General features: G+C 47.9%; 2 protein-coding genes across 2 annotated transcripts; both read left to right on the top strand.

The window, feature by feature from the left end:
• Positions 1-11,198: 11,198 nt before the first annotated feature.
• Positions 11,199-11,957, top strand: LOC127791741 (uncharacterized). Its single transcript, XM_052321714.1, has one exon. The coding sequence runs from the start codon at positions 11,199-11,201 to the stop codon at positions 11,955-11,957; it is 759 nt and encodes a 252-aa protein (XP_052177674.1).
• Positions 11,958-11,965: 8 nt separating this feature from the next.
• Positions 11,966-13,327, top strand: LOC127791740 (uncharacterized). The gene has a single exon (XM_052321713.1). It carries the CDS (start codon positions 11,966-11,968, stop codon positions 13,325-13,327), a length of 1,362 nt encoding a protein of 453 aa, XP_052177673.1.
• Positions 13,328-16,415: the final 3,088 nt, after the last annotated feature.

Genomic DNA, 16,415 nt, shown 5'->3' with positions numbered 1-16,415 from the left:
CTTGTGTGACCACGGCCCGTTTTTCTATTAAGGTCAATGGGAGGCTCCATGGTTTTTTCCCTGGGGGTCGGGGCCTCAGGCAGGGGGACCCTCTCTCCCCTTATCTTTTTGTCCTTGTCATGCAGGTTCTTCATGGTATTGTTGCCTATCACTCTCATGCAGACGATTTTCGATTCCATTGGAAGTGTGATAGGCTTGACATTGCTATGCTCTCGTTTGCTGATGACCTCATGCTTTTTTCCAACGGGGACCAAGATTCTGTTCGCATCCTTAAGCAATGCCTAGATCGCTTTGCTGACATGTCGGGCTTAGCGGCTAATCCCGCTAAGAGCTTTTGTTTTGTTTGTTGTGGAGACCCTGACCTTTCTGCCTCCCTAGTTCGGGAATCAGGCTTTAGGCAAGGTTCTCTCCCTATTCGATATCTCGGGATCCCGCTCATCTCGAAGCAACTCACTTATAATGATTGTCGTCCTATCTTGGACCGGGTTCGTTCTAAAGTGGTCTCTTGGAGGGGTCGTCTCCTCTCCTTTGCTGGTCGTCTCCAGCTTGTTCAGTCGGTCTTGTCTACCATCCATGTCTATTGGGCCTCGATCTTCGTGCTCCCCAAGAAGGTTCTTAAGGAGGTGGAAAGAGTCACTTGTGCTTTCTTGTGGGATGGTCCAGAGTTGTCTCCTTTCAAGGCTAAGGTTGCTTGGGCTGATATTTGCTTCCCGAAAGACCAAGGGGGCCTTGGCTTGCGTCCCCTCTACACTTGGAACCAAGCTCTTGCTGCCAAATTAATTTGGCGTCTCATGCATGCTTCTTCTGAATCCCTTTGGATTCGTTGGATCCACTCATATCGGATTAGGGATTCTTGTTTCTGGCTCATTACGCCACCTTATTCTTGTCCCTGGTATTGGCGTAGGATTCTCAACCTCAGAGTGGCTGTTAGGCCGCTTATTAGATGGAAAATTGGTAATGGTCATCGTATTTTTCTCTGGCATGATCAATGGCATCCTCTTGGTGTGTTGGTTGATACCCTCTCTCGATCTGCGCCTAGACTGACGGGTCTCCCCTCTACTGCTAGGGTTTCCTCTGTTATCTCTCAAGGGGGCTGGTCCTGGCCCCATGTGGAGCTTTCGAGGGAAGCCCAACTTATCTTGGAGGCTTCGCCTAGTCTCCCTCGGTTCCCTGCCCCTGACCTCCCTTGGTGGGTCCCGGCGCCTGATGGCTGCTTCTCAGCCCGTTCTGCTATGGATGCTCTTAGATGCAGGAGAGCTCGAGTCCCTTGGGGTCGTTTGGTTTGGCACTCCTCTGGAGTTCCTTCCTATGCTTTTATCCTCTGGTTGGCTATTAAGGAGCGTCTTTCCACGTTAGATCGGTTAAATCTATATTTGGCATTTCCTAACAGATGTTTCTTGTGCAGGTGCGCGATGGAGCGCCATAGCCATTTATTCTTTAGCTGTGATTATTCTAAACAGGTGTTGCAACAGCTTAGACGTCACGTGAAGTTTGCCTGGCCCTGGAGGAGTTGGGAGCGTGGTGTTTCTTGGGCTGCTCTTCGTTGGCATGGCAGATCCCCGTGGGTGGTGGCTCACCGGCTCACTCTTCAGGCTGCTGTGTATCTTATTTGGCGGGAGCGTAACCACCGGTGTTTTCGAGACAGTGAGCGGCCTCCGACCCAGCTTGCGTATCAGATTCAGCAGGCGGTTTGGGTGCGGTTGGCCTCCATGCAGTTCTCTCGGTCCCTGCAGAGTATTGCCTTGGTTCGGTTTTGGCGTCTCCCGTATTCATGCCTCCGCTCATATCCTGTTGCTTGATCTCCTTCCCCTCCTGGGGAGTCCCTCAGTGGCTAGTCGTTGCTGTTTGCCTAGTTTTTTGGTGCTTTCTGGTTCTCCCTCCTGTTGAGGTGTTGTGTAGCCCCGTGTGTCAGGGGTGCAGTGTCCCAGGTTTTCCCATTGTTGGTGTTGGCTAGTGTTGTTGTTTTTGTTCTTTCTCTCGGCTTCGCCAAGAGGTGTTTGTAGACGCTTGTTTCTCTTGTTCTATATATTTCTTTTTTACAAAAAAAAAAAACCCTAAACCCTAAACCCTAAACCCTAAACCCTAAACCCTAAACCCTAAACCCTAAACCCCTAACCCCAAACCCCTAACCCCAAACCCCTAACCCTAAACCCTAAACCCTAAACCCTAAACCCTAGACCCTAGACCCTAGACCCTAGACCCTAGACCCTAAACCCTAGACCCTAAACCCTAAACCCTAAACCCTAAACCCTAGACCCAAGACCCCAGACCCCAGACCGCAAACCCCAGACCCGAGACCCGAGACCCCAAACCCCAAACCCCAAACCCTACCCCAAACCCCAAACCCCAAACCCCAAACCCCTAACCCCTAAACCCTAACCCCTAACCCCTAACCCCTAAATCCTAACCCCTAAACCCTAAACCCTACACCCTACACCCTAAACGCTAAACCCTACACCCTAAACCCCCAACCCTAAACCCCCAACCCGAAACCCTAAACCCTAAACCCTATTCCTTTCTTTACTGTCTCTCTCTACCTTGAGAGGTTTTGTTTTTTCTCGTGGCTATTCCTCAACGAACAGCGCATATGGCGCGTTCTCGCCGGTTTTTGCCGGCGAGATCACGTCCAATAACTCGGCCTCTCTTAGGCCGAAGCATTGGGGGCATCTCCAAGCCTAGCAGCAGGTCCAGATCGAGCAGCCCGTCCCTAGCTAGTGCGCTGGGAACGAATGGTGAAGCTCTTCCAAGGGCTAGCAATGGAGGTCAACGATCTGCTAGGTCAGAGGCGAGTTCGGGCGAAGAGTTCAATGGCTATGAAACAGCTAGCATGATGACGAAAATGGAGGATGGAAGCGACCAGGTTCAGAATAACAATGAACCTTACAATGAAGAAGAACAAGAAGTGGTGGAAGGTGGAATGGTTTTTTTAGCTGAGGAAGATGACCTGCTAGAAGACGAGATGCTGGAAGGAGCTACTGGGCAAGGCGGTGCTGCATCTGGAAGGCTCGACCTGGGAGACCCAACCTCTTTTCCCCCATTGATGGGTTATCGGGCACCACCCTCTTCATGTTCTGACGGCGCAGCTCACGTGAGGCCATCTCTTGCGTCCTCACTGCGAGCTGATGCTATCGATGGCGTCCGGGTGCATCCGACTGGTGGTGACGAAATCCCAGGTAGCTCGCGTCTGGAAGCTAGGAGGAAGGATGTAAGGCCAAGGGATACTAGGAAGGTCACCTCCAGCCCCGTCCATGGCGACCAACAGATGAAGAAGGCGGAAGCTTCAGTGCGACCAGCTGGGGAAGAAACAACAGCTCAAACTGGTAAGGCTCAAGCGCTGATCAATGGTCTTCCATGACCTCCCACCCACTTCCAGCATGGGTCCAGCTCTCGAAGTGGTGCCCGGTCACATCAAAGGTGGCGTGAGTTCCGGAACAGCAGGATGGGCGCAGGCCGAACGTTGGAGGATGACGCAGCCAGGAGCTTCACAGATGGTGGGCCTCGCATGCAATGGGCTTTCTCTCGGGCTGGTGGCCGACAAAAGCCAGGCCCAAATGGCCCGCACGAACCTGCTACAGCCATGCTTGAGCAGCGGCCATCTAACCAACGAGCCGCACCCTTCAACGTGGTGGGCCAACCGTCCGCTGGGCCTGGTCGTGAACCCCAGCCCAAGGCCTCTGGGCCTTTTTTGTTTGGACAGCAGCACATTAAGGATGGGCTGCTTTCTAAGGGATTCCTACCCCAGCAGGTGGGCCGACAAAAATTGGGCCAAGCTGGCCCAAAATCACAAGGCAATTTACCAAGGAAGCTTCCCAATAAAACTTGGGCTGATATTGCGGATATTCGAGCCCACCGGACTCCCACGCGCTTGGAATATTTTCCACCCCCAGGTACGCAGCTCGAAATTCCTCTTGTTAAGTTACCTAGCGATGTTATTGATGAATGCACAGAATATTGGATGAATACGTTGGTTGGATATTTTATTGAAAAGCGATTACCTTTCCCGGTTGTTCAAAATATTGCCAAGCGTTTATGGCACAATTGTGGCCTCTTAGAGGTTCTTTCAAATAATAGCAGATTTTATTTCTCTCGATTTGACTCCCAAGAGAGTATGTTGAGAGTCTTTGATGAGGGCCCCTACCATTTTGCAGGCCGCCCGTTTATTATTAAATGTTGGGAACCAGGAATGAATTTAGCTAAGGACTCCCACTCTTCTATCCCCTTGTGGATTAAGATCCATAACTTGCCCTTAGAAGGCTGGTCCTTAAAAGGTATCTCTATTATGGCAAGTCAAATCGGAAGGCCGTTATATGCTGACCCTATGACAGAGGATAGATCAAGACTAGGTTTCGCTAGGGTTTGTGTGGAGGTTAGTGCCTCCTCTAAATTTCCCAAGTATATTGATATAGATCAGGGGTATGATGAAGCCACCGGTGAACGTCGTATTTCTAGACTCCCGATTGAATATCAGTGGATCCCATCGATTTGCTCACATTGTAAGGTTTTTGGTCACTCCGATTCCCGATGCCCAAACAAGCCTAGACCCGACCCTAATAATGTTGAAGTTAGTAAGAAAGTCAACGAGGGAGATGGCTTTGTGAGAGTGCAATATAAGAGGGGCAAGGTCTAAGATAAGGGTAAGGAAGCTATCTCATCATCTAGGTCAACTCCTCCTGATTATGCCTCTATGACCATGGCAGAGTGTCTTGAGTTCCATACCATTACAGTCCCTTATGACCCAAAGGATATTGATGCCCAAATTAAAAACCAATTTTGTGTTCTTGCAGAAGAAGATACGGATGTTCCCTCTCCAATGGAGCCTGATAGAGAGGTAGCAAACGAAAATACTCGAGGCTGTTTAAGTGAGCGAGAGGGTAACGAGGAACAGATCTTAGAGCCTGGGCGAATTGGGAGCACTAGCCCTGAGGGGCATCATTCCAAGACCAAAGCTCAGGCTAAGAGGGATAGGAAGAAGATGCGTGAGCATGGAGAGCAGACGATAGGGTCCATGAGCTTGGACCCAACCCCTCAAGAGTGTTAGTTATGTAGATTGTTGCATGGAATGTTAGGGGTCTGAATCAAGCCCCTAAGCAATTTGAAGTGAGGTCCTTTATCTCTTCTTAGAAATTGTCGCTTGTGGCTCTTTTAGAGACTAGAGTCCAAGAGAGACACGCTACGGATGTCTCTCACAATGTTATGCCTTTCTAGAATTGGGAGTTTAATTATGATATCTGTGAGGGGGGTCGTATCTGGATAGGTTATGACCCGAACGCCCTTAGTGTGCGGATCTTATTCAAGTCAGACCAGGTTATCCATGTTAAAGTGACGAGCTCGGAGATCCCTACCCCTTTCATTCTATCTTGCATTTATGCTAGGAATGAGGAGGTGGACCAAGCCAGATTATGGAATTCCCTCACCGGCATTAGGGTGTCAGGTTCTTCTGACCCCTGGCTCCTTTTGGGGGATTTCAACGTGTGTCGCAACTGTTCCGAGATGAAGGGTGGCAACACCTCTTTCTCCTTGGGTATGCGCCGGTTTAATGATTTCCTTTCTTCTACCTCGCTTCAGGATTTGGCTTATAGTGGCCCTAAGTTGACGTGGACCAACAAGAGGTTTGGTGAAGAGTGTATTCTTAGGAAGCTCGATAGAGCTCTAGTCAATGATGATTGGCTCTCCCACTATCCGGATAGCAAGACCCTCTTTCTTTAGCCAGGGATTTCTGACCATAGCCCCGTCGTAGTGGCTTTGTTAGGAGATCTTCAGTACAAAGGTAGCCCATTTAGGTTCCTTAACCATCTTGTTGATCACCCCCTGTTCTTGGATAAGGTGGAAGCCAGTTGCCTGAGGCAAATCCATGGAGTTCCCATGTTTCAAGTTGTTCAAAAGCTCAAAGCTGTCAAAAGTGCTATGAAGACTCTCAATAGGTCTAGGGGTCATGTTTCTGACCTGGTCTCGTCCCTTAGGCATCATCTTCTTAGTATCCAACATCGTTTGCAGGACAATCCTCATGACCTTGTCCTTCACCAACAAGAGCTTGAGTTGAACAGAGACCTCTTAGTGGCCCTTGCGCAAGAGTCTGACCACTTTCGCCTTCGTGCTCGGATTAGGTGGTCAACTGAGGGAGATAGATGCTCTCGATTCTTCTTCCAATCCATGCTCACTAAGCGTAATAATCATCGTATTATGAACCTCCTAAGAGAAAATGGCACTCTCACTGAGTCCAAAGATGAGGTAGCGGACGTTCTGGTCTCCTACTTCCAAAATCTTTATAAGCCTAGTTCTCGGAACTCTCCCCTTAGCCCTATTGAAGTGGCCCCCTACATTGATAAGCGTCTGAATCAAGACCAATGGGCTGGGCTTCTTGTTGAGGTTTCGGCTGAAGAAGTTAAGTCTGCCCTCTTCAGTATGGGCGACGATAAAGCGCCAGGGCCCGATGGTTTTACAGCTAAGTTCTTCAAAAAGTCTTGGGAGATCGTGGGGGCGGACGTGGTGAAGGCTGTTCAAAGCTTTTTCACCTCTAGTCGCCTCTTGGGCCAGGTTAACGCCACCATTATTAGCCTCATTCCCAAGGTGCCTCATCTTGAGACGCCATCCCAATTTAGGCCTATTTCGTGTTGTAATGTCTTGTATAAAATTATAACCAAAATCTTGGCTAATAGGATTAAGCCGGTGCTCTCAGGATTGGTGGATATGTCTTAAGCGGCCTTTGTGCCAGGGCGTTCGATTGGGGATAATGTTCTTCTTGCCCAGGAGTTGGTTTTTCAATACCATCTTCACCAGGGGGCCCCCCGATGTGCTATGAAAGTTGATCTTGCTAAGGCTTATGATACAGTGGAGTGGGACTTCCTCCTGATGACCCTTCATTTGATGAACTTCCCTCCCCGATTTTGTGGCTGGATTCGAGAGTGCATTACGACCCCCCGCTATTCAGTTAAGATCAATGGTCAGTTAAATGGTTTTTTCCCCGGGGGTAGGGGTTTGAGGCAAGGGGACCCTCTATCCCCTTACCTCTTTGTTCTAGTTATGCAAGTCCTGCAAGGTATTGTTAAGCACCACTCGAGAGCTTCAGACTTTCAATACCATTGGAAGTGTGAGCAGACTAAGACAGTGATGCTCATGTTCGCTGATGATTTGCTCCTGTTCTCTCATGGCGACCCCTCCTCGGTTAGCATCTTGAAATCTTGCTTGGAGCATTTTTCTTCTTTGTCAGGCCTAATTGCCAATCCATCTAAGAGTGATTGTTTCGTCTCTTGCAAGGACCCTTCCCTGCGAGAAGCTATTTATATCGCCTCTGGTTTTCGAAGAGGGAGTCTGCCTATGAGATATTTGGGGGTTCCTATGCTCTCTTCTAAGCTCTCCTATGGAGATTGTCAAACCATCATTAATAGAGTGAGAAATAAGATTTGTGCTTGGCGCAGCAGGGCTCTCTCTTTTGGAGGCCGATTGCAGTTAGCGCAGTCGGTCCTTTCCACTATCTATGTGTATTGGGCCTCGGTGTTTATCCTCCCGAAAAAGGTGATCAAAGAGATTGAGCAACTTATTCGTAACTTCCTCTGGAGTGGTAATGAGGCGGACCCTTCTAAAGCGAAAGTGGCTTGGCATGACATTTGTTGCCCGAAGAGGCAGGGTGGCCTTGGCCTTAAGCCTCTCTATGTTTGGAATCAATCCTTGGTAGCCAAGCTTATGTGGCGCATGCTGGTTGGGGACAGGGAATCCTTATGGGTGCAGTGGGTGCACACCTATCGGGTAAAAGGGGCTTGCTTTTGGCTTCTCAAGACTCCGTATGCTTGCCCATGGTACTGGAGAAAGCTGCTCCTATTACGGGGAATCCTGAAACCTTTTTTTGGGTGGAGAATTGGGGACAGTTGTAGCACGTTTTTTTGGTATGATCAGTGGCACCCGTTAGGTGTGCTCATTAATCGCTTCCCTTGCCAATTACCTCGTCAGTTAGGTATCCCTATTTTGGCTAAGGTTTCGGATTTTATTGAGGATGGTGCCTGGACTCGGATGGAGACCCTTAGTTCCATATCCCCTGACCTCTGTGGGAGTCACCTCCCTAGTTTGCCTCATCCTGGCTGCCGTGATGAGCCTTATTGGCTCCCAACTGCTAATGGGCTCTTCTCTGTTAGGACGGCCTTCCAGGCTATTCAAGCTCAACGCACCCAGGTTCCCTGGTACCGTTTAGTTTGGTCGTCTGTTAGTATCCCTGCCTACTCATTTATCTTCTGGCTTGCTATTCGGGAACGTTTATTTACTCTTGATTGTATTAACCTATTTTTGTCTTTTCCGAATAGATGTTTTCTATGTAGGGCGGACGCTGAGAGACATAGCCATCTCTTCTTCCAGTGTAGCTACTCGCGAGAGATGCTGTCTTTTTTTCGTAGATCGAAGAAATTCAACTAGCCTTGGCGCAGGTGGGACATTGGAGTTCTTTGGGCTGCAGCTAGATGGAGCGGCAAGAGTCCCTGGCAGGTGGCAAACAGATTAGTGCTTCATTCTATGGTTTATTTCATCTGGAAGGAGCGCAACAACAGATGTTTTCGGGATCAGGAGAGATCGACATCTCAGCTAGCTCACTTGATTCGGTGTGCTGTGTGGGCCCGGCTGATGACTATTCACTTCAGGCCAACCCTTCAGAGTCATGCGCTTCATCACGTTTGGAGACTTCCGCGAGACCAGACCTCTCATCCCCGTTGAGATGTGTTGCTTTGGAGGCAGGTTGGGATATCCTTGGCGCCTCATCTATGGTGCCAGCCCTCCAGTGCGTCTTCTTCATTCTTCTTTCATTCCCAGCTCATCTGGGTTTGTTGGTTTATCAGTCGTTGGACTGTCAGAGATCCTTCTCTTTCCCTTGCCATCAGGAGATGGTTTTGTTTCTCTTCTGGCCAGAACATTTATTCTGTACATATGTTTTGTTTTCTTTCGCCCTGCTTCTTTTTTCCTTTTTTTAGCCCAGAGAGTGATTGTTAATGTGTTGTCGCCTCTGGTTTTTTGGTGGCCCGGAGTATGCCCTGGCCTTCGTTTGTAGCCTTCTTTGGCCTTTTTCTTTTATACATCTCTTATTTACAAGAAAAAAAAAAAACCCTAAACCCTAAACCATAAACCCTAAACCCTAACCCCTAACCCCTAACCCCTAACCCCTAAACCCCTAAACCCCAAAACCCCAAAACCCCAAACCCCAAACCCCAAACCCCAAACCCTAAACCCTAAATCCTAAATCCTAAACCCTAAACCCATTCTTCTCTTTTCTTTCTCTCTCTACCTTGAGAGATTTTGAAATTCCCGTGGCTATTCCTAAGAGAACAGCGCATATGGCGCATTCCCGCCGGCCCCCACCGGCGAGACCACACCCAAGCAATGGGGGAGTTACCAATGGTGGGGTTACCAAGCATATTAACAGGTCAATCACGCGGAATCCTGTTGTTTCGAGCGTGGTAGAAACAAGTAAGGAAAGTGATGGAAGGCAGGAAGCGGTTCATGAAGATGAAGCAGTTAGCATGCTGTCCGATCAAGAGGAGGGAAGTGCCCACGTATGGAATGACAACGCAGCTTACAGTGAGGAAGATCAGATGGTGATGGAGGCTGGAGAAGAAGATCAGGGTATAATGGCGGGTGGACAAGCACCATTTGTTGAAGAAGATGACCTGCTACTAATAGAGGAAGCCGACAGTTTGCTTGCGGAAGGAACTGGGCAAGGTAATGAGATTGGAGTGCTTGGACAGCAGGGCAATCTCTCCAGAAGATTAGACTTGGACGACCCATCGTCCTTCCCTCCGTTGAGTGGTGACAGCGTTCGAGCCAAACCACTGCGTGCTGAAGGAGTTAATGATATGCGGCTATCTCCAATGCGTGTTGAAGCTGCTGTGGGAGCTCGGCCATCTATATTTGATGCCGACGAGATTCAAGGAAGGGTGCGACAAGAGGCCAGGAGGCAAGACACAAGTCGTCAAAACGATAGAACCTCTGGTCTCCTCACTGTTGTTCCTAACTCCGGTTACTCCGACCAGCAGATGCAGCAGGCAGTGGTTCTGGTTCATCCAGGTGGAAATGAGACAGCAACTTCCTCGGGCAAGTCCCAGGTCTCACTCAACGGCCCTCCCTAAGCTCCTACCCATTTCCAGCAAGGGTCTAGCGCCATCCATCTCAAGCAGCAATTGCAGCAGTCGTCGACCCTGGTGCAACCAGCTAGTGACGCTAGAATAGCTTTATCTGGTAAGGTCCAGAGCTCTTTCAATGGCCGCTCCCAGGCTCCTACCCATTACCAGCAAGGGCACAACTCTCGAAGTGGTGCTCAATCTCATCAGATGGGGCGTAAATTCAGGAGCAGCCACGTTGATGCGGGTATTCTGCGAGAACCTCACATGCGAGAACCTCCTTCTCACGTTCATGGCCAACATCTTCAAGGCCCAAGTGGCTTACGTGGCTCGATTTCCTCCTTGCAAATGCAGCAGCAGCAGCCAGCCACCCAGCGTGCAGCTTCCTTCATCGAGTTGGGCTAGCCGATCATTCGGCCCGCTCGTGGAGCCTAGCATGCGGTTGCTGGGCCTTCCTCTCTTGAACAGCAACAGGATGGGCGTGGGGCCCTTCCAAAGGGCCATTTATCCCAGCATGCGGGCCAACAAAGCTGTGGCCAAATTGGACCAAAGGCCCAAGGCCATTTTAAAAGAAACCCTACGCATGCCCAGCAACCTATTGGCTCAATTCAGCCCAATAGAAAACCTTTATTGCAGCCCAATAAATCATGGGCCAATGTTGCGGAGGTTAGGGCCCATCGAAGCCCCACACGATTGGATTTTTTTCCGCCCTCAGGTACGCCGTCTGAAATCCCTCTTGTTAAATTACCTAGCGATGTTATTGACGAATGTACCGAATATTGGATGAATACGTTGGTTGGATATTTCATTGAAAAGCGATTACCTTTCCCAGTGGTTCAAAACATTGCTAAGAGACTATGGCAAAGCCGTGGTCTTATAGAGGTCCTATCGAATAATAGTGGATTTTATTTTTTTCGATTTGATTCCCAAGAAAGTATGCTGGAAGTGTTTGATGAGGGTCCGTACCATTTTGCGAGTCGCCCATTTATTATTAAATGTTGGGAACCAGGAATGAACTTAGCTAAGGATTCCCACTCCTCCATTCCCTTGTGGATTAAGATCCATAACCTGCCCCTCGAAGGCTGGTCGTTGAAAGGAATTTCTATAATGGCAAGTCAAATAGGAAGACCATTGTATGCTGACCCTATGACAGAGGATAGATCAAGACTAGGATACGCTAGGGTGTGTGTTGATGTTAATGTTTGCTCCAAATTCCCCAAGTTTATAGATATAGATCAGGGCTATGATGAAGCCACTGGGGAACGTCGTATATCTAGGCTCCCAATAGAATATCAGTGGATCCCATCAATTTGCTCACACTGTAAGGTTTTTGGTCATTCAGATTCCCGATGTCCCAAGAAACCCAAAACAGACCCTAATAATGCTGAAGGTAGTAAGGAAGCCGGAGAGGGCGATGGCTTCACTAGAGTGCAAAGTAGGAAAGGGAAGGCTCAAGATAAGGGTAAGGAAGCCAGTCCATCACCTAGGCCGATTGTGCCTAATTATGCCTCCATGACCATGGTAGAGTGCCTTGAATTCCATACTGTCACAGTCCCTTATGACCCTAAGGATGTTGACGCTCATATTAAAAATCAATTTTGTGCTCTAGCAGAAGAAGATAAGGATGTCCCATCTCCTATGGAGTCAGATGGAGAGGTAGCTGTAGAAACCTCTCGAGGCAAGTTGAGTGAGCGAGATGATAGCGACGACCAGATCTTAGAGCTTGAGAGGGCAGGGAGTGTTAGCTCAGACGGACACCAATCTAAGACTAGATCTCAGGCTAAAAGGGATAGGAAGAAGATGCGTGAGCAAGGTGAGCAAGGTGAGCAGAAGCCTGGGTCAGCGAGTTCGAACCCGATTCTCTAAGAATATCAATGATGCAGATTGCTGCATGGAATGTTAGGGGTTTGAATCAAGCCCCTAAGCAATTTGAGGTGCGGTCCTTTATCTCTTCTCAGAAGTTGATGTTCATCGCTCTTTTAGAGACTAGAGTCCAGGAGAGGCATGCTGCTGATGTCTCCCACAATATTATGCCCTCTTCGAAGTGGGATTTCAACTATGATACTTGTGATGGGGGTCGTATTTGGATAGGTTATGACCCGAATGCCCTTAGTGTGCGGACCTTATTCAAGTCGGACCAGGCTATCCATGTCAAAGTGACGAGTCCTGAGATCCCAATCCCTCTCGTCATGTCTTGTATTTACGCAAGGAATGTGGAGGTGGACCAAGCCAGATTATGGAATTCCCTCACAGCTATTGGGGTTGCAGCTTCTTCTGACCCTTGGCTCCTTATAGGGGATTTCAATGTGTGTCGCGATTGTTCTGAAATGAGGGGTGGCAACACCTCTTTCTCCCTTGGTATGCGTAGGTTTAACGATTTTCTCTCTTCTGCCTCGCTTCAGGATTTGGCTTATAGTGGCCCTAAGTTGACGTGGACCAATAAGAGGTTTGGTGAAGAGTGTATTCTTAGGAAGCTTGATAGAGCCCTGGTCAATGATGATTGGCTCTCCCACTATCCGGATAGTAAAACTCTCTTTTTTCAACCAGGGATTTCTGACCACAGCCCTGTCGTGGTGGCTTTATTAGGAGATCTTCAGCATAAGGGCGGCCCGTTTAGGTTCCTTAACCATCTTGTTGATCACCCTCTTTTCTTGGATAGGGTGGAGGCTAGTTGGACAAGGCAAATCCCTGGAGTTCCCATGTTTCAAGTTGTTCAAAAATTGAAAGCTGTTAAGAATGCTATGAAGACCCTTAATAGGTCTAGGGGGCATGTTTCTGATCTCGTCTCGTCCCTTAGGAATCATCTTCTTAGTATCCAACATCGTTTGCAAGACAATCCTCATGACCCCGTCCTTCACCAGCAGGAGCTTGAGTTGAACAGAGACCTTTTAGTGGCCCTTGCGCAGGAGTCTGACCACTTTCACCTTCGTGCTCGGATTAGGTGGTCTGCTAAGGGAGATAGATGCTCTCGGTTCTTTTTCCAATCCATGCTCGCTAAGCGTAATAATCATCGTATTATGAACCTCCTCAGAGAAGATGGCACCCTTACTGAGTCCAAAGATGAGGTTGTGGACATTTTGGTCTCCTACTTCCAAAATCTTTATAGGCCTAGTCCTCGGAACTCTCCCCTTAGCCCGATTGCAGTGGCCCCCTTCATTGACAAGCGTCTGACTCAAGACCAATGGGCTGGGCTTATTGCTGAGGTTTCGGCTGAAGAAGTTAATGAAGGATCATGAACGAGGAAACATAAGCATGCAACGGAAGCGTCTTAATCAAAAAATGTTCCTCGTATTGATAAGAATCTAGGAGACTTACTTTTACGGCGGATTACCGGTCAGAATGGGGCGATAGGAGAACCCTAGGGTTAAAACCCTAGTGGGCCAAACCCTAATGGGCCAAGATCATTTAATTAATTTTCTAATTGGGTTAGCCCAATTAATTAATTAAAAACCCTAATGAACTATTATTTTATTCTAGCCCAATTAATTATGGACCATTCTGAATAAAATAATTCTCTCTCAATGTAATTCATCCAACAAGCCAAATGTATTAAAAAATACATGAGTTACATCGAGCTACCCCGGGGACCAAAAGACAAATTATTCACGGCTACTAAAATGACCAAAATATCCCTGCTACCTAGTAGCTATATTTTGTCATTCTAAGTGTTCCAACTATCACCATATGGTAACACTGACCCCACAAATAATTTTGCATATGCCATGTCTTTGACCTACTAGTGTAATGATGAAAATACCCCTCTGCGTAACACCCATCATTTAGAAAGGAATAATGTACCAACACCTCTCTAAATGATTTCTACCATCCTTAGATCACTAGTCCAATAATCCGTGACTACTCGAATGTACTTGCTTATCACTGGGAGCTACCAAGAAGCACACACTCATAAGTCACGTTCCCAGGGCCCTGGATTATTTGATTATTCTTGGACAATCACAAGGGGGTGAATCACAGAAACTATCTTGTATTAGTCTGTCTTAGCTAATTAGAAACCATACTCCCAACTCAAAAGGATATTGATCTTTGATAGACCTCACCTACAATGAATCTAAGAATACAGCTCTAGGTTCACTAGACCACCAACTAATACTCAAGTATTAGAGTACTCGTCCACGTAGTAGCAGTGATAGACTAGCTCCATGATAATTAGTACTTTGTCATTAGCTTCTATCACAGGTCCACTCTACGCATTCCAAATGCGCTTGTACAATTAGAGTAAATGGACTGTTTACTGGCTAAGGCAAGCCATCCTCCATTAGGATCTATTGCACAATGATCTTATCATGATAGAATGCCCAGTTCTGTCAAAAGATCAAGAGTAATGTTTTTCTTGCTTATTAAGTACCCATGATTCATGCCTAACTGTGAAGAACGACCCATCACATGAATCACTTACTTAATAGCATGGACACTTTTCCAACAATTAAATGCAAATAATATATGTGCCATAAACTGAATAAAAGAAACATCATTACCATAAATTAAACAAAACGTGTCTTTAGGGCATACATTTCCAACAGTTAAGACTGCCCTCTTCAATATGGGCGATGATAAAGCCCCGGGGCCTGATGGTTTTACAGTTAAGTTCTTCAAAAAGTCTTGGGAGATCGTGGGGGTGGACGTGGTTAAGGCTGTTCAAAGCTTTTTCGCCTCTGGTCGCCTCTTGGGCCAGGTCAACGCCACCATTATTAGTCTCATTCCCAAGGTTCCTCATCCTGAGACGCCTTCCCAATTTAGGCCTATTTCGTGTTGTAATGTCTTGTATAAAATCATAACCAAAATCTTGGCCAATAGGATTAAGCCGGTGCTCTCAAGATTGGTGGATGTGTCTCAAGCGGCCTTTGTGCCAGGGCGGTCGATTAGGGATAATGTTCTGCTTGCCCAGGAGTTGGTTTTTCAATACCATCTTCACCAAGGGGCCCCCCGATGTGCTATGAAAGTTGATCTTGCTAAGGCTTATGACACAGTGGAGTGGGACTTCCTCCTGATGACTCTTCATCTGATGAACTTCCCTTCCCGTTTTTGTGGCTGGATTCGAGAGTGCATTACGACCCCCCGCTATTCGGTTAAGATCAATGGTCAGTTAAATGGTTTTTTCCCAGGGGGCAGGGGGTTGAGGCAAGGGGACCCCCTGTCCCCTTACCTCTTTGTTCTTGTTATGCAAGTCCTACAAGGTATTGTTAAGCACCACTCGAGGGATTCATACTTTCAATACCATTGGAAATGTGAGCAGACTAAGACGGTGATGCTCATGTTCGCTGATGATTTGCTCCTGTTCTCTCATAGCGACCCATCCTCGATTAGCATCTTGAAGTCATGCTTGGAGCGTTTTTCCTCTTTGTCGGGCCTAATTGCCAATCCATCTAAAAGTGACTGTTTCATCTCTTGCAAGGACTCATCCCTTCGTGAAGCTATCTATGTCGCATCTGGTTTTCAGAGAGGGAGTCTGCCTATGAGATACTTGGGGGTTCCTCTGCTCTCCCCTAAGCTCTCCTATGGAGATTGTTAGACCATCATTGATAGAGTGTGGACTAAGATTTGTGCTTGGCGCAGCAGGGCTCTCTCATTTGGAGGCCGATTACAGTTAGCACAGTCGATCCTTTCCACTATCTATGTGTATTGGGCCTCGGTGTTTATCCTCCCGAAAAAGGTGATCAAAGAGATTGAGCAACTTACTCGTAACTTCCTCTGGAGTGGTAATGAGGCGGACTCTCATAAAGCGAAAGTGGCTTGGCATGATATTTGTTGGCCGAAGAGGCAAGGTGGCCTTGGCCTCAAGCCTCTCTATATTTGGAATCAATCCTTGGTAGCCAAGCTTATTTGGCGCCTGCTGGTTGGGGATAGAGAATCCTTATGGGTGCAGTGGGTGCACACTTATCGGGTAAAAGGAGCTTGCTTTTGGCTTCTTAAGACTCCGTATGCTTGCCCTTGGTATTGGAGAAAGCTGCTCCTATTACGGGGAATCCTGAAACCCTTTTTTGGATGGAGAATTGGGGATAGTTGTAACACGTTTTTTTGGTATGATCAATGGCACCCGTTGGGTGTGCTCATTGATCGCTTCCCTCGCTAATTACCTCGTCAGTTAGGTATCCCTATTTTGGCTAAGGTTTCAGATTTTATTGAGGATGGTGCCTGGACTCGGATGGAGACCCTTAGTTCCATATCCCCTAACATCTGTGGGAGCCACCTCCCTAGTCTGCCTCACCCTGGCTGCTGTGATGAGCCTTATTGGCTCCCAACTGCAAATGGGCTCTTCTCTGTTAGGACGGCCTTCCAGGCTATTCAAGCTCAGCGCTCCCAGGC

Source organism: Diospyros lotus, chromosome 15 (genome assembly GCF_014633365.1).
Source record: "Diospyros lotus cultivar Yz01 chromosome 15, ASM1463336v1, whole genome shotgun sequence".
Taxonomy (NCBI): Eukaryota; Viridiplantae; Streptophyta; class Magnoliopsida; order Ericales; family Ebenaceae; genus Diospyros; species Diospyros lotus.
This window is presented reverse-complemented; position numbering and strand designations above follow the sequence as displayed.